The 24,887-nt window shown below is 36.1% G+C and overlaps 1 protein-coding gene across 6 annotated transcripts in view; it reads left to right on the top strand.

Annotated features, from left to right (window-relative positions):
* NPAS3 (neuronal PAS domain protein 3) overlaps positions 1–24,887 on the top strand; it is a 607,962-nt gene that overhangs the window by 492,298 nt on the left and 90,777 nt on the right. For all 6 annotated transcript variants that reach the window (XM_062623101.1, XM_062623117.1, XM_062623146.1 and 3 more), the window contains one exon: positions 20,457–20,631. In XM_062623101.1, coding sequence (XP_062479085.1) covers positions 20,457–20,631 — 175 coding nt within the window. The remainder of the gene's footprint in view (positions 1–20,456; positions 20,632–24,887) is intronic.

Below are 24,887 nucleotides of genomic sequence, written 5' to 3' on the forward strand. Positions count from 1 at the left end.
AGAAACTCATAAGTTCACCCTGTTTTGGAACAGAAGGTTATATGATATTTCCCAATTAATTATGATGATATGATGCTATAGTTTGAAATTAAAAGTGAGATCAAATTTTGCATATTTAATGCAAATATTATCTGATTCAAAGCTACAAATGCACTCAAATATGTATTTGTTTTGGTATTAAATAGCATGCATATAAAATTCAAACACAACTTTAATTATTAATGGTAGTGCAAGTGAATGAGAAAATTCAGATTTGTTTTTCTTCCACTTCATTACATGTAGGGGCAGCTGCAGCTTTTCTGGAACTGCAGACATATATATGAATTCATTATAATTATCCTGTTCTTTTTCTGAAGGCAACCTGCAACCTCCTCATGTTAGCCCAAAGCGCTCCTAACACAGTAATTCTATTCAGAGAATTTATATTCCGTTCTCTTGCAGTGTTAGGAGGGCATTCAACCAGTTCTGAAAGCTGGTGAATTGAATTGAGTGAATTTGGGCCTTCTGGAGGAGACTTACAGCACAGCTTCTGAAATCTTGATCTGCATCCTGTTTCAGAAGCCACCAGACGTTATTAATGATTTGGGAGGGTGGAGGGGAAAAGGTGAAACCACTGACGAATTATTCTCTCAAAATGAAGAAACATGAGCGTATGTGATTTGAAAACCCCAGTGTATTTCAAAGAGCCTCAGTAGATGGAAAATCTAATTATATTTATTTAGAGTGCCTTTTGATGTAATTTAGACCAGTTAAAAATCTATGTTCAGTGAGCCAAACTCTCAAAAACATGTTTTAAAAATTTAGAACTAGTTCGCTTTGCATTGGATGACACTACTGCAGATATGCATCTATTCATTTTTATATAAGGTTGAACAAAAAAGATGTATATCATATTAGTTAAGGTAAAGACATGAGTAATGATTGCTGAAACTGTGCGAAGTGGAGTTTCTTCTTCCTGAAGAAGAAACTTACCAGGTAGGACTTTGAGACATTACCAGCACACTCTTTTTATTAACCATAATAAATGTCTGCATTTAGTAGGATGTGCAAAACCCTGATTAAATATTCAGGGTTTGAGACTGCTTGTTACTACGACTACTGTAGACTTCACACACCCATCCAGAAGCTAAACTCTTCCTAATAAACAATGGATAAGGAAAAGAGGTTGCTGTCTAGAACTGAGAGTGAAATCTACAGCCACAAAGCATTAGTGCACAGCTCAGCTCCAAATCTTTAAAAAGGCTTTTTATGCTTCCTAGACACTGCAGCATTACACTCTGGTGTGTCAAGAAGTCTGATAGTAATGTTTCAAAATCCCATTTCATGAACAAAGTGAAAGTGGAGGGCTCCAGACACTTCATAGGAATATTCTGCCTTTCACACAGAAAATCTAGGAAATGTTGATTAGTTGCTACAACCTCACAGCATAAGCTGTTTTCAAAGCTTTATTATGGAACAAGTCTCCAATGAAAATTATGCAATCTCTGCACTCTTCATTATCACCCTCATTGTAGTCTGGTCTGTGGATTTGATTCGCGATCTAAGTAAATCAAAAAATGACATCTGCTAGCATCAGTAAGAACTGGATCAGGCCATTTAAGATTGAGCAAGACAGAGCTGTTGCCAAAGAGATGTCAATAACTTGAAGCATTAAAAGATAATGAGTTGGGGAGGAAAAGGGCTTACCTTAAGCAGCAGAAATGTAAACTTCACTTTACGTATGTTGAAGTTTTAGTTTTCCTGTGCAACATGGGCTAGAAACTTTCTTCATCTTTAAAGGAGAGATAAAATTCTGTACTATTTAAGTTATTCTGGAGTCCAGGACTGTAAGAAAGAAAGTTACTGCAAGTTTTACAAGTTGGCACCCTGCAAAGGTCAGTATTTGATTCATCTATGCATAATTCTTGAAATAATAATAAGCATCCAAAATTAAATATATACAAGGTTGCTTTAGGTAAACTCTTCTCAGAATTCCCAGTTTTTATGAGAATCAAGAAATAGGACATTAAGCAGAGTTATTCAATTTTTTTGTGCTCTCCGTAACCAAATTTACTTTCTTTCCTTACTCTTCATGTATTATTTTCTGTTGTTATTTGGCCAAACTGTTCGTTCTAGAGTTAGTATTCCCAAAGGATTAGGCCTGATTTATTTTGCTTCTTTGAAATTATGCATCCATATTTCCCCATCCCAAAACTGAACTGCACAACTGAAATTATCTGCTATGCATCTTTAGTTTCATAGGGCTTTAGAGTCATCTGAGTTATTCTTGAAGGTATCCAGACCCCTAACTTACACTAGTCTTTTGAATGGCTTTGTTTATGGTGCACAGAGCAGTAAATGTTGAAATGCTTTTATAACAGGAACTCTCAGCTGTGTAGTATAAAAACTGTAGATAGAAACCATGAGATTTCTTCCTCTCCTTCTGTACACTACATCATCAGCTCTCATTTCATGTGCTATCACACTCTGAAGTCTTTAGAAGATCCTGTTCAGCATATATTGGAAATAAATTATTAGACTTTCTTTTTGTTTACCTTCTGCAGTTGGTTTCTCTGGAATAGTAGATTCAGTGGTGGAGGCCTTGAAAGCCTGAATTTTATGCTCTACTCCAACTTTCTTCTGTGATCTGGTGAAAGCCATGGATAACTTTCTGACTATTTCACATGTACAACAAAACCCCTTAATGACTGTCTCCATTGTTGCCAAATAAAACAGGTGAGACCATAACAAGAAACATATTCAGACTACATTAGCAGAGGGTCTCAACCTCTCAGTTTGGGTGACAGAGCAACTCTTTAAACTACTCAAGCAGGTCAGCCAAAACAGCAGGTCAGGGCTGCCTCAAGCTGGATGCATGGGTTTGTCAGTGGCTGCTGCATACAGGGAGAGCTCATCTAGAAAAGCGCATGGTACTTTGAGAGTGGGATATGGCCTAGACACAGAGCAGGTAGCCACAGAGAATGGTGGGGATGAAATTGTTTCACTATAGTCTTTAAGTGTTTCCCCTGAAAGTTATGTCATGCTCTCTACCTTGCTTTTCCTGTTCTGGTGGCTTCCAACTTACTGGATTTGAGCAAAAATTAATAAATTTCCCATAAAGATGGTCTGTGCTTTTCAGACTGAAGCTAAGGCAATTTCCATGTTTTTATCAACTAGAAGGTATTTTAAATTGTGGAGGTTTAACAATTTTGTAATCCTGAAGCGCATCACATTTTTGTGGGTTTTTTCTCTATTTTTGCATGCTGTGGAGTTCCATGGCTTTATTGGATGACTGTACGTTCTGTAGCTTGTATATGATAGATTGAGGAGTTTCTCCCAGTGTTTTGAGGGGAATTACAACAGTCCTCATCCTTTGTGTAGTTTATATTTCTGTGCAGCAAAGACTCATAATGTGCAGTGTGTTCACAGGCATACTGAAGTCTCAATGACATTCTCCGTTTTCAAATAACAAATATATATATATAAAATATATATGATATCAACTGATTCTCTGTGTTACTGTTTTTATTTTAAAAACTTTAAATAATATAATTATGCTTACAAAAAAAAGGTAATATGACTAAGCTCAAAGTAAGAAATATAAATGCCCTATTAAAGTGGTTTGAAACTTAAAATCTCAACCATACACTGTACATCATACAAAGCTGTGCTGTTCAGCAGTAGTAAACTGTCTGTTTGTCTGTCAAGGCTAATTTACAGAAAATTACCAATTTATTTATTATGAAGTAGAGAAAAATTGTAAAGTGTTTCTTTCCGAAGAGACTCATGCACTATAAGCAAAATATTTTTTTCTAAACAGCAGGCTTTATTCCCATCTCTGATGAAACAAGAAAATAGCACCTCTTCACCTTTCAGGTTGGCTCCTTCATATTATTCATGCTAGTCTTTTCTCACTAATTTTATGATTATAATGAGGCAATGGCATGCTAGTTAGCACAGAATGACCTTCTAATTGAAAAGCTGTAAATTCAGTCTCAGTGGCCAGTACTGGCAGAAATTTAAATAAATAGGGCTGCAAAGTCCTTACAATGGGCTGGCCCCTTGACCTGGGCACTACAAAAGTCCCAGTCACCTGTCATCTGGTGATGCTTTGTAACTCCTTGGTGTTAACTGTCTGTCTCGTTACAAGTTAGGTTAGCATGAGAAGAACAAAGAGCAAGGAGTTATTTATTGGTTAAACGGAGGATTTTGCATTTGAGTATCTGATCTAATATGATACTTTAAAAGCAGCATCTTAGTCACATAAGGCTTACTGTTTAATTTCCAAATCCTGAAAAAAAGCTGGCCATACTGATGCATCAATAATTCCTGTCTCTTTATGCAGTTTTTCTTGATCATAGTTTTAATGTTTGTGCATTTATTATTTGAGAGCACTAATAACATTGGTTTAATGAGATTTTTGTTCTGACAAGCACTTAAGATTGGTGCCCAGATACTACAGTGATAAGGTCTTTTTAAGTGTTAGGGAAGATGGATGGATAGCTGACATGAGCAAGCCTGAGAAATTGTGTAGTATTCAGTGTGTCTTAGAGATAGTTTGTGAAATGGTCACAACATATCATCCTCCCCACACATAAATAAATACCTCTCAGAATCTTGATGTTGGTGCTTGGCACTGTCTCCCTAAAGTTCATAACACTCGCTAACATTGTATTAGTGACAACTAATAAGAGCTGATAGTCTGGTATAATATAGAGCAGCTTTATGCTGTCAGTGTCATGCATCTTTATCAGGAATGCATCATAAAGACAATGGAAATTTTCCATATCCTTTAAAGTTTTGCATTCTCTATATTTGGTTGTTATACAAATAGAGCAAGCTTTGCTGACTTCATTTTCATTCTTGGCAGCATGTTTTTATCATAAGGCAGATAGTCATTAATTTACAGAATCAACGCTGGGAACAGCTTTTGTGATCTCATATTAAATTTTCCCCTGAATCCGCCCCTTGGCAAAAATTACTCACATCGTTAAAAAATATTTAATTAGGCTGTAGTTTATACCCAGCTCACTGGGGAAATGTTGGAATTAATATGATTTGCATGAATTCTGTTTCTCTTTTTCTGTTAGAGATTAGTTTTGAATTCAGTTCAGAGGGTCGCTGACACTGCCAAGGACTCACAATTGTGAAGGTCAAACAGGTAGCAAATACTTCCCCTGGGTAGCTTCCCTGAAAAGACAGCTCAAAATTGCTTTTAATTATGGGTTACCTAAAAGGCCACTTGCTGTTTTTATTTTTCCACAGATCTCTGAAACGTTATGTGGCTGGAAGTTCTAGGTAGACCACATCAGGTCAAATCTAAAACAACCTATTTATGTTTTCACTTCTTTTTCTTTTCTTAAAAATGAATAGCATACAAACCCCACAGATTCATGCATGCACACATGCATATGTGTGTGTGTGTGTGTGTGTATATATATATATGTTTAAACCAAGCTATGTTTGGTGGCTGTTCCTCTAAGGCAGTGGGGGGAACCCAGAGACCTCTTTCTCTTTCCTAAGGTTTGTAGGAAAAAAAAATAAAACAAAACTAAAAAAGGAATATTTTGGAAGGAGAAGTGTTTTCCTTGATAGCAATGCATCCACTGGCTTAATTATTCTTCACAAGGTAAGATACAATGTTTAGTTATGCATTCTCTTGTTTATGATTTCAAGGGTTAGGAAACACCCTGGGGATCCACAATCCTGTGCTTTTTAAAAAGAGAATTTAATGGAAACTTTAATTAATAATCTAATCAATCAATTAATCTCTGTTATATAAGTGTTGGAATCTAATTCTCCTTCACAGCTCTGTCTATCAGAGAGGAACAAAATGGCTGCCCACTTATCAGGATGATTGGGAACTGTTACAGACACAAAGAAAAAGTGAAACTGTAATAGTTTTGTGAAGCTGACACAGATAACATAATGCGAACAATGTAGTCAAATTTGAGATAGATCACAGTATGTCACTGTGGTGAGCTGTTCTGCAGTTCATTTCAGAAGTGTTTTTTTTTCTTTAGAGGAGTATGAGAATGTTAAGAACAGTCCCCCAGATAGTTGGGAGTTGGTCCATTTGTTTTGTGGAAACTCTGACAATTACAGCATATCAGTAGTCTAAAAATCCTGTGAAGTAGTGAGCGTCACATAGTGTTGACTTTTGTCTTGAGTTCAGAGAATATAAACCATCTGCTTTATGAAATATGTGCAGACCACACCATGCTGTTGACTAGCCAACTGTTGATAAATAAATATTTATATATGGAGTGATTTATATAGGGCTTCTATCAGTACTGCAAAGGTGAAAGTCAGTTTGACCCTTATTTCTAGGACTGTGAGTCAATCCAACCTCTTTGGAGCCTGGAACCCAGCCAGAGGTGCCTGCAGTACTGATGGTAATTTAATTGATAACAATACAGATGAAAATTTTTGTGCACAAACTCATCTCCAAAGCAGATTCTGTGTGTGTGTGTCTGTATGCTTCCAAATACTCCAGAAAAACCCATTAAGAGAGCCTTATGTGTAGGAAAGAGAATTAAATCATAGATAGGACTGCACATGTGTTGTACAGCTTCTGTTCACCAAGCTTCTACTTTCTTTTGAAAAGTGAGTTCTTGTAAGTTCAATGTGTAAAATTACTTACAGGAGAATTTTACAATTTAGCGAAGAACCTTTTGCAGAGAAGTATAAAAATATAAACTAACTTTGAAAAGGAAATTGAAGGTTTGTATATCCTTAGCAGTGCGTTTAATATTTTGGACTACATAGCATGTGCTACAGTCAATGTAATCTGTACATCTAAACTCCTGTAAAGTTTGAAATTTAAGAATTTTATTACACTATGAGTAGAGACTTTACACATAGGAAAATATGGTTTATGGCCAATTTTTGGACTCAACAGACTAATTAGCTATTTACATCAAGATCTCATTTAGCATTCTTTAGTTCTTTACTACAGTAATAGAAAAGGCAAGGAACAAAATGTCATACTGAGCTATCATTGAACCTAATTCCCCATCTCTTAAATTCAGTGATTTACCATTTCTTTAAAGCAGTAAATTTTTCCTTTTATCTCTGGCATATTCATCTTCCATCCTTTCCCAAGTCCCAAGGATGCAAGTCCTAATGGCTCAATATTGCACTCTTTTTGGCAAGGAGAGGCCATAGCTTTATTTGCAACACAAATTTGTCCAAATACGCTAGTATTAATTGTGCATACAATATACAATGAGAACAGCTTACCTTGCCAGCAAGCAGACTTTCCAGTCACTGATTATAATATTCTTTTTCAAGAGTTTTGAATATTTTTGCTTGTCGGTGAAAAACTGACCCTTCCAACCCCCAAAAATATATTGCTCTAAAGAAGACAAACCAGAATTTCTCACCCTAATCTGTAGCAACTGAAAAATCCAGTTCTATTCATTTGCCTGCACACTTATGCTATCCTTCTGCTCTTTTACCCTTTTACCTTTTTTCTCTCTTCTGTTCCTCAACTAGACATCATTTTCCCTTGCAGTATCCAGCAAGTATTAGTCCATAAATACACCATTCTGGCTGCATCTGGTATAAAACACACATATTGTACACACAATATGATTTACAGCAACTTACAATCAAATGCTAACATTTAGCTGAATAGAGGTTTAAGAAGTGTCAGCTAAGCCTATAAGCTACCATGTTAGTAAATTGCGAGACACATTCTGAATTCCAGCGGCAAGGCAAATCCACACAGTTTTCCAAGCAGACCTGAAAAGCAGGGCTACAGAACATCTGAGATTTAAGACACTGCCATGCCCAAAGTATAATGGAAACCATTTGTAAAGCCATTCTGTTTCTGCTTCTTTCGTATGAGAGGCAGCTCGGTGGACAGCGTTGTGGCAATTGACTATGCAGAGTACTATTAACATGTTCAGCTGGAGCAGTAGTTACAACTTGGGAAAAAGATCTTGGGGTCGCTGTGGATAGTTCTCTGAAATTGTCAACTGAATGTGCAGAAGCAGCCAAAATGTTGAGCATCATCAGAAAGGCAGAGTGAACACAGCAATTCATATGCAGAAAGCTACAAGTCCAGTCCCTTGACCTAATTACTCAGCTAAAATTTTACCCTGATAATAAAACAAAGAAATGCATTTCAGCTGTTGTGGTGGGTTGACCCTGAGTAGCAGCCAAGCAGAGGGAACAGGCAGTGCAAAGGCTGTCACTCACCACCTCCCACAAGAACTGTCTCTTTGAGACATTTTAAGCCAAGTCAACATTTCTTGTCTGGCACTAAGAATCAAACTGAAATTGTAAATTGGCAATAAAATGTTTATTTTTTATTTTTTTTTCATAAAACATACTTCATTCTTCATGAACATAAAACACAATCAAGGCCTGACAATATTTCTCAGCCAGGGCAACCATAAAGAGAAGTGTAAGAAGAAAATGTCTTAATTATTGGTATGTTAGGTACTCTAAATTTTCCCCTTTCATGCGATTGTTACATGACTGCCTAGCCATGACTAGCAAGACATACCATTTCTTGGACATCCTCACATCATAGCCGTAGCCATAAACATAACATCTGATTTCTGTCAATTAAAAAAGCCTATCTTGCTCTTTTTTCCTTCTTCTTCTCTTTCTTTTTTTCTCCTACATGATAGCCATGTAGAAATCAACCCCATCTTCAGAATGAGAGCAGTACAAGATAGATGCTGGACCCCAACAGAGGGGTCTGTGTGCCGGCAGAACAGCTGCTGTTCAAATAAGTAACAGAAAGACCCTTGCTGTGATCTGTTGTGTAAGACAGACACTGGAATGCATTAGCTTTGGAGCGATGAAGAAAAAATGAAAACAATGGAACTATTACATATATAACACCAAGGAAAAAAATTGATAAGAGAAAAGGAAAAGCCTAAAAAAATATGCTTACTTGTTAAAGTGCTTGAAGTAGGGACCATATTTTATGCATTTGACTCTAACAGTGGACTCCCAACAGTGACTGAGTCATGGATGTTTTGATCATTCAAATGATTTTATTGGAAGTAAGTGGAAGACAAATTTAGTTTTCAAAACTAAGGTTAGTTGTCACATACCTCACAAGATAAAAGATTGGTCAGAATCTAGAACTAATATAGCTTTCTTTTATTCCTGTTTTACTGTTTTTTAGTTAGTAAGTATTGTGAGTGATGCTGGCGGAAGAACTGAACTTCATATGTTGGCCTTATTATCTTGTTGCCACTTACTGTTGCTCCACTCCTTAGATATATCCTCAAAAAGGCAAGGAACTCTACTGTTCTAAATAATTAATTTCATTTCCAAATTAATTAAATGAGAGAAAAATCATACGAGTGAATATTCACAGTCACTTAAAGCTATTAGAAAGCATAGAGTGGCTAGCTCTAAATTCAGCTAAGAAACGTACTTCTCACTTGCAATAAATACAGGCACTCAGTAGCAGCAAAGTAAGGTTAAAAGCTAAAATAAATACACCCCTTCCTAATGTTTCATTAGCTAGTTCAGATGTTTGCAATCATATTGTATTTGATTTTTCTTTTTTTTTTTCTTCAAGAATGACAGTGGTACAAAGGAAAGCAAAAGAAATAGATTGGGTTTTCCATGAATGTGAATGTTTAATAAACAAGGAAATGCTGAATGAAATTTGTATGTTTATTTCAGTAAAATTTGGCACATTCTCTCTCATTTTAAAGACAGTGCAAGAAATATCTATTTCAACAAATTTCATATAGCATGCAGGTGTACTGTGGGTGAATCCTAAAGAACATGCATCTCAAAAGGTCTTCACAGTGTTTCAGACATTTTTTCTTTTTTTTTCCTCTTAACATGCCTGAAATGGAAATTCATCTGTGAACGGTGGTTTTTATTCTTGTTTTCACAGAAGCACATTTGCATGCCCTAGAAAAGAATCAATATTATGAATGAGAACTCTCCCCAAAAGTCTTTAATTATACGTCTGTGTATCAATATGTAATATTTTATGTTTCCTCAGATTTTTTATTCTTTTAGCTGACACAGGCAGACTTTGAAAGGAGTAAAATCAGCAATGTAACAACGAAATGCATGCAAACTTGTTAAATGTGATGGCAAAATAAAAAGCTTCAGTCAGTATGATCAGCTAAAAAAAAAAAAGATAGCCAGCAAACTGTCTATCATGTGATGAAATTTGACAGTAGGGATTATGGCTTTGATGGACCAGAACAGCTAATAGAAGAAGCTGACATTTTTGAAACCCTGCTAATTAAGGGTTCCTTCCTTAATATTAAAATAAAGTCTTTGTCTGGGTTTTATGGTTGGAGAATCAGGTGTTTTCATTAATATATGCCAGTCAGTCTTAATAAGCTTGGAGGGCAGAGGAAGTTATTATTGAGTGACCTTCTACAAAATAAGCATGTTGCTAAGGGCTCTAACCCTGCCCTGCTCAGACTGATGAATCTCATTTCCAATGCAAAAGCTTCACAAGAAATCCAAGCATTCTCTGTGCAATCACAGAAAATAATCCTTGTGTCTCTTGTAATGTCCAGAATTGCCACTTACTATACTACTACTATACAATGAATATTACGATATATATTATTTTTCTAGCACAATTGTCTATATTTCTGAATTGCCAAGAATAGAAAAACTTATTGTCAGGACACTTGTATTGAAAAGTCAGCTCATTTTAATACTTCTCAAATAGTCATCTTCCCTGTTCATGAATTATAATGCACAAAATACATCTGACAATACAAGCTTTGAAAGAGATATGTCTGTGTTATTACATATTCATTTTCAAATAGATTTTGAACAGATTTTAAACCATTCATTGAAATTCATTGAAATGATAAATTCACAGTTGGATTTTGATTGACTCCTAATCTAATTTTACATTTGATAAGTGGGTTTTTTTAGTTGTAATTTTGATTTTCTCTAGATTTTTCAAGCCAAGTGAAAGGGTGTGGTAAACTACTAAAACTCATCATATATCTGCAGATAGAAATTAGAAAATTAGCTAGTGAACTAGATTAAATAAGTGCCGCACTGTAACTACCCGTGATGTGTCTCATGCCAACTCTGTGTGGACTGGGCAATTTCTAACACCCCAAGAGTTTCTCCAGATATTTAGTAATGTTTTGCTGCTTTTTGCTTTCTTTTCTCTCACTCCAGTCAGTACTCTAAATGTTCCCGTGAGATACTGCTGTGCTCATAAAGAATACAATGGATAACAGATGAAATTCAAACCAACACAACCAGTTTGCGGACGCTATGCTTATAAAACAACATGGCTGCCAAGTAGAAATGTAGGAGTTCAAAAAATATACATGCTCCCAGGTCACTGAGTGAATCTGTAAAAGCTGAGTATTTAATAGGAAGCAATCAACTTAATCACATTTGCAGATCTCCATCCTTTAACTGACGGCACAGCAGGTGGATCTACTTTCTTCTTACCTAACCCAAACCAATATATCACAATCTGTAGAGTATTTGATCAAACTTGTTTCAGACAGGTTTGTTTCTTTATTTACAATGATGATCAGGCTAAATTGGGCTCAGAACTCAAACACTGCAACAGAAATAGATATACATACTCTCAGATAGCTCTGACCCTATATCATTACGTACATTAATACATTGTAAACCTGTGAGACAGTTCAAACCAGTGCTAATGTTAGAAAAGACAAAACTGAGGCCCATCTATTTCATTTCTGTATAAATGCTTTGCTCTCAGGGCATTTTGACAAAGCATCATGTGATAAAATAAAAAAAAAATAGAATTAAAATAAAATAAAATAAATTAAATGTGTCTTAAGAAACATATCCGATCTTAAAAAAGACCCACTATCCAGTGTAATATTTGAGTTATTTCTGAATGCCTAATAGATGCCACATTTGAATACAACAGCACTATTTAGTCCAGGTAGTCTATGAAGTGCTTTGAATAGGAAATGTATTCTGAATATGAAACATGTATTCTGTTCCATTAAAGGCAAAGCCATCTTTGCACCTTGAATATTTTCGGTCTATACTGGATTTATGTATTTGTAGTTTGGGATCTTGGGCTACTAAAATGCCCTTGGGCATTTTTTCCAAAAATAAAAATAAGGTAAGTTAGCTTCATGACTAACCTTGATGATATTCTATTTGGATTGCTCCATAAGAAAGGAAAAAGTATTAAGTGCAACATTTTTCTTAGAATGTGTAAAACTAATTGAATTAAAATCCCCACTGGTCTTTCTTACTTCTTTGTTTTTTAAGGAAATATGTGAATGTGACTGTTGATGGTAGAGATCGGGGATCTAGCATAAACATGATCAGTGATTTTCACTCTGTCTAGTAGTCAGACTTGAACAAGGGAAAGCATATAGTACTGTAGTCCATACAGTACTTATTAGGATCTCATTGGCAGCTGCAAACCATAGTAACAAAACATTAGATCTACCCTAGGAATGCCTCTTTCAAGTCTAGTGTTGAGATACCTGAAGTGCTGCAGCTCTGTAGCCACTTCTGTTCCTTTAGTATTTTAGTATTCAAACAATGCAAAATAGAATACTTGAGGCATCTGAAAGTGGTCAAAAAGAGTAGGAGTCACATCCTCTCACATCAGTAAGTTTTGAAGGATTTTTGTCCTCGCTGCTTATAGTGAATTTAGACCTCCAAAGCTTACTATTAAGAAGTCTGATTGAAAGCCTGCTGATTTCTCATCATAAAGCTCCTGTAGACATTAATCTGAGTAAGAACTAACCCTTGGAGAGAAATATTCCATTCTCATCCTGGTTGGCATTGTGTTGCTAAATACTATAAGATCTTTCTTACACCCTCAGCAGTATTTTATGCAGTACCTGCTGTGGCTTATCTAAGAGCCAATATTAGTGCTCATTCACCAAAAGGTAAGAGTAAAGCAGAAGTGGTATCTTTAAGAAGAAATCGATATTCATAAATAAAACAACCAAAGTCACTTTACTCATATACTGTAAATGCTGTATTTTTTACTGTAAATGTAATTGAAACAAGGTCATTCATTTTGCTGCTGGAAAATAGATGAAGTAATGAGCTAGATTTAGTCCTTCAAGAATAAAGGATTTTTTTGAAGCAGAAATTTATTCTACAGCAAAAGCCAACAGGTGATTTCCTCTTCTGAATATTTTGAGTGTAGCTCAGGACGAGTTATGAGAAAAGAACGCTCCAGGAAAGGGCTTCCTGATTGCTGACAGTGGAGTAATACTGTAGTAAGTGTGGTATGAAGTCTGAAAACTCCTGTAATGTTAGCGTGCCTTGACAAAGTGCCAAATCCAGGGTCAATAAATCTTAATGTAGATTCTCATGATTTAACATTAATGGTTAGATCGGAAGGAGTGGCATATGAAATGTGAGGCTTGTGCTAAATGTGCCAGTATACGGGGTACCCAGATGGCACCCCAATGTGATGAATCCTCTGCCTGCATTCCATTAGTTATATAGATGTACAAGTACTCAGAGAAGGGAATGTTTCAGAATATTTATGCAATACACAATGTTTAGGGTTCAAAGCTGTGGATGGATGGCTAATATAGTAAGAGCATAAAAATAGCTGTAATGACAGCCAGAATGGTCATCATGTCCTGCTCTACCAACACATTTGTGAGTCCTGTAATAATCTGACTGTGGAAGGTATTGCTGTAATACCTGAGTGATGAGTACAGCTACACTTTTAAAAAGGAAGCAATTTATTTGCAGACAATATCTGTTTGCATCATGTATAATTCCTGCCTTTCTCTGCATCTTCAGGCTTTGCTTTTCTATTTGTTCTTATTTTCCTGTCTTCCCCATCTTTCATAAAACTAAAACTAAACATCTTGACAGTTATCTTTTACTCTTGCCTTTCAGTTGTTATGTTTTAATGTAGTAACATAAGTCTCCTTTGGCTTTTAAACTTGGAATCACCTCCAGTTCTGGGTAGCAGGAAAAAGGATGGAACTTGCCAGAGGCACACAATTGGAGACTGAAGGAAAGAGAGGGAATTCAAGATGGGAAGTAGAGAAGATATGAATGACTTGAGAAAGAGAATGGGCTGGCTTGAAATGCAATGAGAATAATCATTTAAACAAAAAATGAGTTCTGGGAATATTTTCCATGTTGATTAAGGAAAAGTGACCAAGAAAGCTCTTTCCCAAAGGAAAAGCAGAATCTTTTCTTCTGTTACTCAATTCTGTAAAGTGGAAATTTGTTTTAGAAAGTAGTTTGAAAAAGCTGTGAAGTTTGAGATTTTCGCCAGGACCCCAATTTCCTTCTATGCACCTGATCAAATCCATCCTGATACGCTCTTAAAAGACAGAAGATATAAGAGCATCTAACTTAATTTAGAAGCCTCCTCACACAAAACTATAGTCTCACTCAGGATTTAGACTGCAAGATCTTTAGGACTTTGGAAGGGCTCCCCTTCCAGCCTGGCACAGGGTCAGAGAGGCACGTACAAAGAACTTTCATTCCTTAATTCTCAAGTTATATGGGGTTGCAAAGAACTGCTGTGGGCAATCTTTGTACAAGATGAAGACAAAATAAAAGAAAGGTATGAAAGGAAATGGGAGCTGAGCTGAGTTGAGTAGAAGCAGGTGTCCAAAGATGTCTGTTTAATACCCTGTGCTAGCTGCCTTGCACATACTTTCTCCTAATAGACTAGGTGCCACTTAAGCTGCAGAAGGCTACAAGCTCCCACCCCGTCCCAATAGGAAAAATCTGTAGTTGATAGCTGCCTAACAGAAAGGTATTAGGGATTTTATATCCAGGGTAAAATTTTCAAAAGATCTGTCTCAGGCTGAGCATCCAGAATCAAAGGCTGCTTTTGAAAAACTGACCCTGGCCTTCGGGGAGACACTGCACAGACTTTTCTGATAACGTTTCCTGAAAGGTAGATTTGAGTCTCATCCTGTATTCCCACATTGGACTAAATTGAAAGTGCTTCCACTGATATCAACAGTTTAATGAAAATTGCTGTAATTTCATAGATTTTTTTGGTAACCTACGGTACATGAGTTACATGCTGCTCTGTGCGTGTGTGTATATATGTGTACAGTAATTGGAAGACTTTTTGTTCTATCCTGTTCCTTACTGAAGGCAAGTTTTTCTTTCTCCTCTGTCTCCTAGTTTATACAAGGCTTTATTCAGAAGGGTTTTCATTTTCTGTGTCTTGTCCTTGAGATACATGAACTAAAATTTAAAGATGGATAGGGAAAGGGCATAGCATTTCCGCCAAAACAGCTCAATATTCAGCAGAATCCTGTGATATGTAGAAGTGACAAAGAGGGAGCTGTGGTACCTGTTCTAATTGGGATACCACATTGCACTGTATTTCACTCTCTTATTTATGTGTTGTTTTATAAATTGTAGTACAATGTGGTGATTGTCATATCGCATTCCATTCTCTAATCTTCCTTCTTGGGTTATGTGGAGCTTAGTATCGAGAGAATCAGGAAATAGCCAGGAAATGGACAATATAAATGCTTATTCAGCTATCCACAATTCAGTGTCTTAATGCTAATAGAGAAAAATTCAATATGGCATAAGTATTAACACTGCTTTTTCTTTTGCTGAGTTATTTGTCGCCATATTTCACCTTAGAAGTATGTAATTAATCACTCCTTAGTCATAGAGTTTGCAGTGCACTGCCCATTTCCACAACTTCAAAGCAATGTTTATCCATTTAAGCAAATGAGATTTACTGTAGCGCTAACTTTAGTTGTTGCAGTAATACCACAGTTAGACAGTACTGGTCAGTACAGGGAGAATAGCAAAGGCTATTGATGTATCTGTTTGAAAAGCCAGATTAATTCTTGCTTGCATTTCTCCAGCAGGATGTGATGATTCTGGATTAGGAAAGTCACCTGAACTTCAAAATAGTCACATAATTCACCAAACTCCAAAGCTGCCAAATAGGAAAATGAATATGCAATATCTCAGCTATTCTTATATAACATATAGGATTTTGTGGCTTAACAATGACTTCTTTAAAACGTTAAGTCCTCTGAGATTTTTGGAAATAAACATATTGTCTAGTGCACTGTAAAAGAAAAGAAAAAACTGCTAACCAGATTTTCTGCTAAAGAATCTGCAGTTTCCTGTAGCAGTAAGCAGATACAGAGGTCCACACTCCACACTCACTTCATTAGTAACAATCTGCAGCAATTCTTTTGAAGTCAGTCCAGTTAACCAGCTGTAAAACCAATGTTACTGAAATAAAATCCAGACCTACCATAGCCATACTTTCCATTATGTACCACACTCAATTCTTACATTTCTTTCATATTCTCCCTATTGCTAATAGTAAAACAATAGTATCTCAAATACTACAGAGTGGTAACCACCGTTAAATTTCCATTTATTTATAGTGGTGACCACTGTGACAGAAGAGTAGCAAATGCAGTCAGCATGTGTGACTCGTCTTGCTCAGAGCCAGGCAAGGCAGGAGTATAGCTAGAGACCTTTTGACAGCTAGCACAATACTCATTCCTCTAGAGCATATTGCATGCATCCTATACATATTCAGTTCTGTTAGAAAAAAAGGTTTTTCTACCAATCAGGGCAGTGTATGAAAATAATTCCATCTCTCCGTGCTGCATGCATCATGATTATGGATGTGATGAAGCACCAATAATCAATCTCAGTTACTGGAGAATGTGTTGTCACTTGCTGCTCTTAGTCATGCAAAGTGTTGTACAAAGAAGCAGAAGTAATCCAGCTTGATTTTCATGGAGGTATTATTGTACATGAAGTATTGAGAGGTTATACATTACGATAGGAACAAAGCTGCTCAGTGTTGTTCATTTTGCTGTGTTATTATAAATGATTATGGAAGTAAAATATAAGCTGGGTGGCTACACTGTTGGCAAATTACCTTGGGCTTTTCTCTCACTTTCTTCCCCCCATCCAGGCAACTTGCAGGGGTGGCATTATCAGGCATTTTTTCCTCCTCCCAATGAACTTCTCTTTCTGCAGCAATTAGCTTAAAATGATCCAGTCTGTATCCTACAAAATTGACATCTCTTTGTAAGTGGCAGCTCACAACAGCGCAGCTCAGAGATGCAGAGATCATCCATATTAAGCAAAGAAACCAAACATTCATTTGCATCACATTTACCTTGAGGAAACTTTAACACAAGTTTAGTATTAAGCACATGCTTAATGTTTTGTTGAGTAGTAAAATCCTGAAAAGGCAGTTCTCTCAGGAGCAAATAGAAGCCTAAAACTCAGTGCTACTGAATTGACTTCCAGTAAGTACAAAATAAATTAATTTGAAGGGTGAAAAAAAATCTCAGTCTGCATCTCATGCCAAAGATTTTGTTACACCCAGAGTTGTAAATCTGAGGAAGAGTAAATTGACTAATGACAAGATCCAACCTGTGCAATTATATGGGGTCTTCTCAAAGTCCAATATTTCTTTTTAGAGTCTGTATTTTTAAGCTACAGGCTGATATGAAGGACACTATTAAACTGCCACTTCTGGGTATTAGGTTGTTCATGGCTTTTCTCTATTTTTGACACCCAAGGTTGCAGTGATTTTCTGAGGGATTTCTGTTGTTATTGCCATACAAGTCCATAGTATAGCTAGGTCAGAGCATCATTTTGAATGGTCTTGAGTTCAGCTCAAGATTGGCAGTAAGAACAAATTAGATCATACTTCTTCTTATAACTCCATATGCAGAAAAGGAAAATATAATTGCATTTTTGTTTCATCTTTCATTTGTACAGCACCGGGGTCATTAACCTGGCCATAGCCTGAGAGCAGACAGGTTTATTTGCAACATCTTGTAACAATACTGAATGAATGAATAACAATGTTGTTATTTAAAAAAAAAAAAAAATTAAAAAAAAATCATCCTTTTATTTCTGGTTCATTTTAATTCTCTTAATAGAATGTATGGAAAATTCCAGTTTGAGCAACTAGGATTCTGTTTCCATGGCCTCGGTGACATTGATCATGAACCTTGCCATTGCTCCTTATAAAGCGTACTTGTCATAGGTAGTATGCTGGAATTTCCCTTACTTTCCTTCACCATTAGCTCATCAGATCAGTGTCTAGTTTCCTCAAGACAAGTAAAGATAGGCCAGGTCAGTGTCCGGTAAATGTCCTGCCCTGTAAAGCCCATGCATTTCTGTATTGCTCCTATTGAGCAGTTTATTCCTGTGCATGTGCTTTCTCATTTCACTTCTTCACAGGCTGCCCTTGAACCATGGCTGTTTTCTGGGGAAGTGGGAGCAGGGGTTGTGGAGTGGAGAGAAGTAAAGCTCTAGTTGTTACGGTGCCTTTCCTGCCTCAAAACATTTAGGGTTAATAATTTTATATGTAGCATGATTCTATGTTCTGATGTAGCTTTTCTTCTTGCTATTTGCTATGGGATGTGTGAGTACTTGTATCCGAAATGGGTACTTGGACTTCATAGTTTAACGTAGTTAATAATACAGCTGTGGAATGAAAGATATGCTGAAGTATTTTGTAAGAGGAGTTGTGATTGAAATGCAGTAGTGAGAAGCTGACAGTTTATCAAAGAAGAGCTTCAGTTTACTTTCATACAGAAGGAGTGACTGTTTTCATATTCACTAATCCCCAAATAACCATCAAGAAATATTGAAATACACATTTTATTAGTTTCATTTAATTTCTTAATTGCTCAAATTCAGTTTACCAATTTATTGCTGTGTGAAATGCTTAGAGGCGATGCGTACATTAAAGGGATTATTTACATGTAATCCCTCCTTCCCAAAGGATACAAACTGATCATTTATGAATCCTGATTTACACTCTGTAACAATAGCAGATGAATGAAATAGTTACTGTAGAATGATCTAGCTCCTGGAAATGCAATACTGCGTGGAGTATGATTTAGTACTAAAACTGAACTATCTCATTTTCACTGATGATTTTAGTAAAGGTTCGTGAACTTCACTTTTAGAATTTAGATGAACCAAACTAAAACTGCTTGCTGCAATTGAACCATTTATTTTCTGGGAATATGCGCAATCAAGACATTAAATTCAACCTTGGGGAAAAGTCTATTTTAAAATGTAACCCGTGTTCTATTTGGAATGTGGATTATTTTCAGCTAGGGTTATGATTTTACAGGAAAGAGATTTATAATTAGTTTTAAAATAATTGGCAGGGATTTGCCATTGAGATGCAGCCTTGCAGTTTGCTCCCTGCCTGTGGCTATCACCGTGGGTATCTGTTTGCCAGCCAAAAGGTGTGAAAGTAAGATGTAATAAGAGAAAGGAAAAATCAGAAACCTTAACCACAGTGAGCAAAGAGGAATAAAACTTTTAAAAGTCTCTTAAGTACCTTATCTAGAAGGAGATGTCGTTAACCTGCAGTCTAATCATTGCACACCTTTGCAGAACGATGAAATTCACCTCCAGTTTAAAAGAGGTATTTACTTACCCTTTTAGCGTAATCCCTACCCTTTCTCTTTGGGCAGACATAACCTGTTGTATTAGAAATGTTCACATTCTAAAAGCATGACCATTCTGTGCCAGCAGTAAAGAACATTAGGATTTAAGAGAATCTGCAAAAGCAATAGTCTCTAGCTTAAAAATTAAAAACCTGAAATCTGAAATACTGTCTTCATCACTGAAGAATTACTCCTCATTTCAGCTTGGTTAGAATTCTCCCCTCATTGTTTATTGGGGGATTTCTATGTGCTTGTTCTGTACTCTTATTTCCCCACAGATTGCGGTCTCCATAGACTGGAAATACAAAATAATTAAATGTTTAAAGGGATATGTATTGTCTGTTTCATTAGATTGAGATGGAATAAGCTGACACCAGCAAAAGAAAACAGTTTGCCAGTCCACACTATGCTTGACCTTTCTTATGCCTAGGATTCTGCTATGATTATTGAGCTAATGAACTTTATTGATGAAAAATTACTTATCTGCATACATTCTTAAATTCTGTGGCAGAGCTTTAAATAAATACATTGTCTACCTAGTACAGGTTTATGTATGTCTATTTATAACAATATAGTGGTTCATTATGAAAATGGTTTACTTCCAATCACTTTTGTGGGTTTGTTTGTTTATGTTATGGAGACAGTAATTATATCTGTACATCTATGGCTGAGCTGAGATTTGCATGCCGAGCAGACATCCATAAACATAAATTTTTGGTTTATATGGACACACACACACATTATCCCCTGTATAATTATGTGATGTTTCATTAAGTCATATAGATATATTTGTACTTTTGCATCTTTATATATTTAGTGATTACAAACGTAGGCTGGTACTCATACCATTTTCTTTTATTTGCATGATTTTGCAGAAAAAAAATAAAAATAAAAATAAAAATAAGACCACCAGTCCCTAAATGAATGTTGTTTGTCTTGTCTAACTGAGCATCTTTGTTTCTAATGACAGGAGTGCTACATCCAGTGTTTAAAGTGTAGCAGATTAAAACTTGGAGAAATAAATGCTTAAATGATTGCACATTTCACACACCCCAACCCCCTCCTCTTTTTTTGCCCCTGCAGGTGGAACTGACAGGCAGCAGTGTGTTTGACTACGTCCACCCAGGAGACCATGTGGAGATGGCAGAGCAGCTGGGCATGAAGCTTCCCCCAGGGCGAGGCCTTCTCTCACAGGGTACAGCAGAGGATGGAGCCAGCTCAGCATCCTCATCTTCCCAGTCTGAGACCCCTGAGCCAGGTGGGAATTGCAATTGCAATGAGTAGGTTGGCGGGCAGGACCTTTACCAAATGGTTGAGCTCGAGTCGCTAGTGTGAAAAGACTATAAATAGGTCTAATGGTATTTAACAATTCAGGGCAGCTTCAAGTTCCAAGCAGTAATTAAATAAGGAAGAGATTTGAAAATAAAGAGACATTTTAATAAGTATAATAGCAAAGATCTAATTTTGGTTGAACAATACATACAAAAGGTACTAGTTCATTTAGTTTCTCTTTCAAATTATTGAAAAGGTTCAGATTTAGTATCTCGTCTCTTTTATTGTTACCGTGGTTAAAAGTAACACATTTATTTATTATTCAGCAAAATCTTTGGATAGGCTTTATGAATATTAGCTTGTGAAGAATGAAAAGTATTTGGGACTTGTAGAATTCTTAGCTCTTTTTTTTAACATCAGAAGGTACTTGAAAGATGTGAACAGATAAATTAAGGCTAAAAAGAAAACAGTAATGGCTACATTTTAAACTGCCTTTCCAACCTCGGTATTTAATTAGATCAATTGTATAGAGGAATGAACAGAGGTGACATTCCTCATTGGAATTCCTTCCAGGCCTCTTATAGACTTTGCATTCAGAATGTTCCCATTTTCATTGTGTTGTACTGATGATAATTTAAGTATTAGGGGAAAATCCATTTATAAATTAAACAAAATGACTTGATATCCATCAGTCCCCTAGTTCATCAAGCTGTTCAAACACGAGGAAGATTGGCTGGTCGGCCTGGGTCTTCCGAGAGCTCTGGTAATTAGATCTGCGAAGGATTTATTCTTTGCTGATTGGGGCTTTAAATTAATTGAAGTTCCACATTTGTGGTTTTGTCCTTTTTGTACTTTTTTAGAGGAGATATTTCATATTCTTGTGTGGTGGAGTGCTTGGCCAAGCAGCAGTGGTTTAAATGTTAATTTTTCTCATGAGAAGTTTAAGATTTTTAATGAATCAAGGCCTGATTTGAAGTGCAAAGTTTTATTTGCTTACTTGGGAAATTATTTTTTTACTATTTAAAGATGTTTGTACTGTACTTGATCTGTTGTTTTCAAACAGGCTCTTGAAAAAAAAAAAGTATTTTATTACTGAGCATTAAAAAAGACAAAAGGAAATAAAGCTTAAAGCTAACATTAGAAGTGTTGGAGCAAGCAGGAAAATATAAAACTGCTTCTCTGTATGTAAGCTGTAGAAGCATGGAAAAATTAATCTATATTTAATGTGCTAAATATTATGTTCACAATACCATCTGGAAGCGATCACAAAAGGAAATATGTAAAGAATATATACAATCAAGATATGCTCCTACAGAACTCAATAAAAGGAGAAAAAGAAAGATTTGTTCTCTAGGGACTTGGGTTAAATGTTTTTTCTCAAAATAATCCTTGTTCCATTGTGACCCCATGTGAGTGAAGCTGACAAAAGCAGCTGAGGGCATTGCCATGCAGTAAGCTTCCCAACTTATTGATCTGGGGGTTAATTTATGGTTTGGGAAACAGGAATCTGAGAAGATTGCTTGAAATCCTGTATCTGGATTTTTTTTTTTTTCATCTGCCTTTCATTATCATTAGGATTATTGAAACAGCCTTATTTGCAGCAGAGAACCCAGAATCAGTAATAGTGTTTGTGCTTGTCTGCTCCTATTCCCAAAGCTCAGCCAAGGCTGTAGTCCAATTTGCTGTCTCTAGTGGATTCTTAATATTAGGTAGGAAGATATCCCATTTTAGATTTGATTGAGGAGCTTTTCTGGGTTTCATCCTGCTTTGAATGAACACCCACTTCATCTTATTCACAGGGAAACTGGAGGAGGGAAGAGGGAGGGATATACAACTCATCTCCATTGTCATGCATGCTGTAAAAATATAAATGCCCATTGCTGTAATTGCTGCCACCAGGTGTTAGAGTTTATGTTTGGGGTTTGGCTAGTATATGCCTTATAAATAAGGTTGTTCCACTTAGATTGTTATAGAGTTATAGTGTATTTTAGAAAAATAAAACTACTTATTCCAGTTTTCTTTTTTTCTTATTTGACACTTCCTTCATATCACTGGTGACCTTTATTTCTCTTCAAACGTGTTTAATCTTAAACTTGAGGGTCACTGCTTATAAGCAACCAGAAGTGCAGATTTGGTTTGGAATTTAAACATTTTTCTCACCCTGAACATGGGTTTTCAACACTACCATTTGCGTTTCATGCCACTACAAGCTTATAATATTCAGGCTGGAAAGATTCAGCCTCTATTCTTTGTACATGGCAGAAAGGAATGAATTGTTCCTTAAAAAAATTATATACTCTTCTTGTTATGTAAATTATTTGCAGTTTTGTCAAACTGCAGCTAATAACAACATTTAAATTGACTGATAGAGTTCTGTAAAGCAGGGTAGGGTGCTACCTTTAACTAAGTATCTTCACTAATGCAGATGATAGCTCCAAGGGAGTTTGTTAAAAAGTTAGTGTCAAGCTGTACATCTCAAAGCTCCTTATGGTTCCTTAAAAGCTGAAAGAGTTTTAACTAGATTCTCTGTATCTTAATAACACGAAAGAATGTTTTTGAAGACTGCTGTTCATTGCATCATAATCTCTTTAGCTGTGTTAAGACACTAAGATATTTTTTAAATAACAGTGTGTGTAATTTTGGGGAAAAAACGATATCAATATGTGATTATTATGAAAATGAAGAGGCAGCTAGTAGGTATAGAATTTTTCAGAATCCTTGATGTGTTCAGTGTAGCATTACTAAATGACTGAAATCTAAATAACATTTGGCATTATAATAGAAGAAAATAACTGACTAAGCTAGCCTAAGAAGCAGTGATACTGCAGCATAATAAGAGGTGTTTTTTTTCAAGTAGCAGACTTTCTTCTCTGAAATTAGGCTGAAGATAATGGGGGTAATTAAATATATATACTTACTGGACAGCACAAAGCAGAAGAAAAGGGGTTTTAAGGACATACTTTCAGAAGACGTGTTTGACAAAAAGCTTTACTCATGTGAGTAGGTATTTTCAAGACTGGCACTTCAGTGGGTATGTTCTTTGTAATCTCTGAAACCTTCAATTCAGCTTAATACTAACAGTAAAGATTTTAGGGCAATTTGAAAGCCTTGATGTAAAACCTATCTTGCAGAATCCCATTGTGAGAAGAGAACCTCTGGACCATGCTGCCTGGATGGTTAATTTACTTTTTCTACGTATCTACTTGTATCTTTTCATTAGTTGTAATAACTCTGCAGGCTTGGAATTATAATGGCAACACTGTCCTTTAATAAATTCAATATAGCTACTGTTATGTGCCCAGTAAATGGAAAACCAGCTGTTTTCAAGGGGCAACAGAATAAGGAAAAAATATCTCTTTATTTGGGCAAAACAGTTATCCAAGGATTTTAAGAACTACTGTGTATTTCTCTCTGCTAAAGAAACATTTCCCTCTCTGTTCCTAAAACCATCTTATATCAATAACATCAGTTAGTAACTGTAAGGCTGATGTCAGGAATAACATATCCCAGCTGCATTTTAGACTGAATTGAGCTGGGACAAGGGGTCCTTGGAGTTTACTGAATGGGTGAGAGCTTTTAAAGGGAGAAATCGATACTACAGCAGGATTTAGACAACTTAGCAAAATATATCAGACAGAACTTTGGTGAAAGAATAACTACAACAGCAAGTTAACCCATGGGGTGCCTGAAGTACAGTGTATAGCATTTCACTTTTAAACTCTAGCTGAAAAGTAGAACATTAGTTACTCTAGCAGGGGACTGGTTGCAAATCCATTTCCCTTAAAAGTCTCATCCTCGCATGTGTTATCCAAAATCGTTGACTGTAATTTTTCACATCTAACCTCAGGTTAAACATATGCAATTAAAGAATTGGTCAATTAAGTAAAATTGCTTAAATGTAAAGAAAATTTACACTTTTTTTTTTTTTTCTGAGTTACTGCTTAGTAGAAGAAGTGCCTTTCTTGGAGTGAGCAATACTGAAAAACACTAAAATACTTTCTTGGGGAAAGTCTTGGTAGAGAAAAATAACTGCTTTGTTTGGGTAGAAGAGATTAGTGCCTGAAAGCTCTGTTACAGAAGTGTATTTGCTCAGGTCTTAGCAGAGCATACTTTTAGTAACTGCATTTCCTGTGCATGGATTGACATCAGATACAAGGACAGGTGCCCATAGGCTAATGCTGAGTTTGCCTGAGTAAGAATGTAACTTTCTTACAAAACATCTTGTAACAACGTGTCAGAAGA

This window comes from Pezoporus occidentalis, unplaced genomic scaffold (assembly GCF_034315485.1).
Source record: "Pezoporus occidentalis ecotype Australia unplaced genomic scaffold, CSIRO_AGI_Poc_V1 ctg108, whole genome shotgun sequence".
Lineage (NCBI taxonomy): Eukaryota > Metazoa > Chordata > Aves > Psittaciformes > Psittacidae > Pezoporus > Pezoporus occidentalis.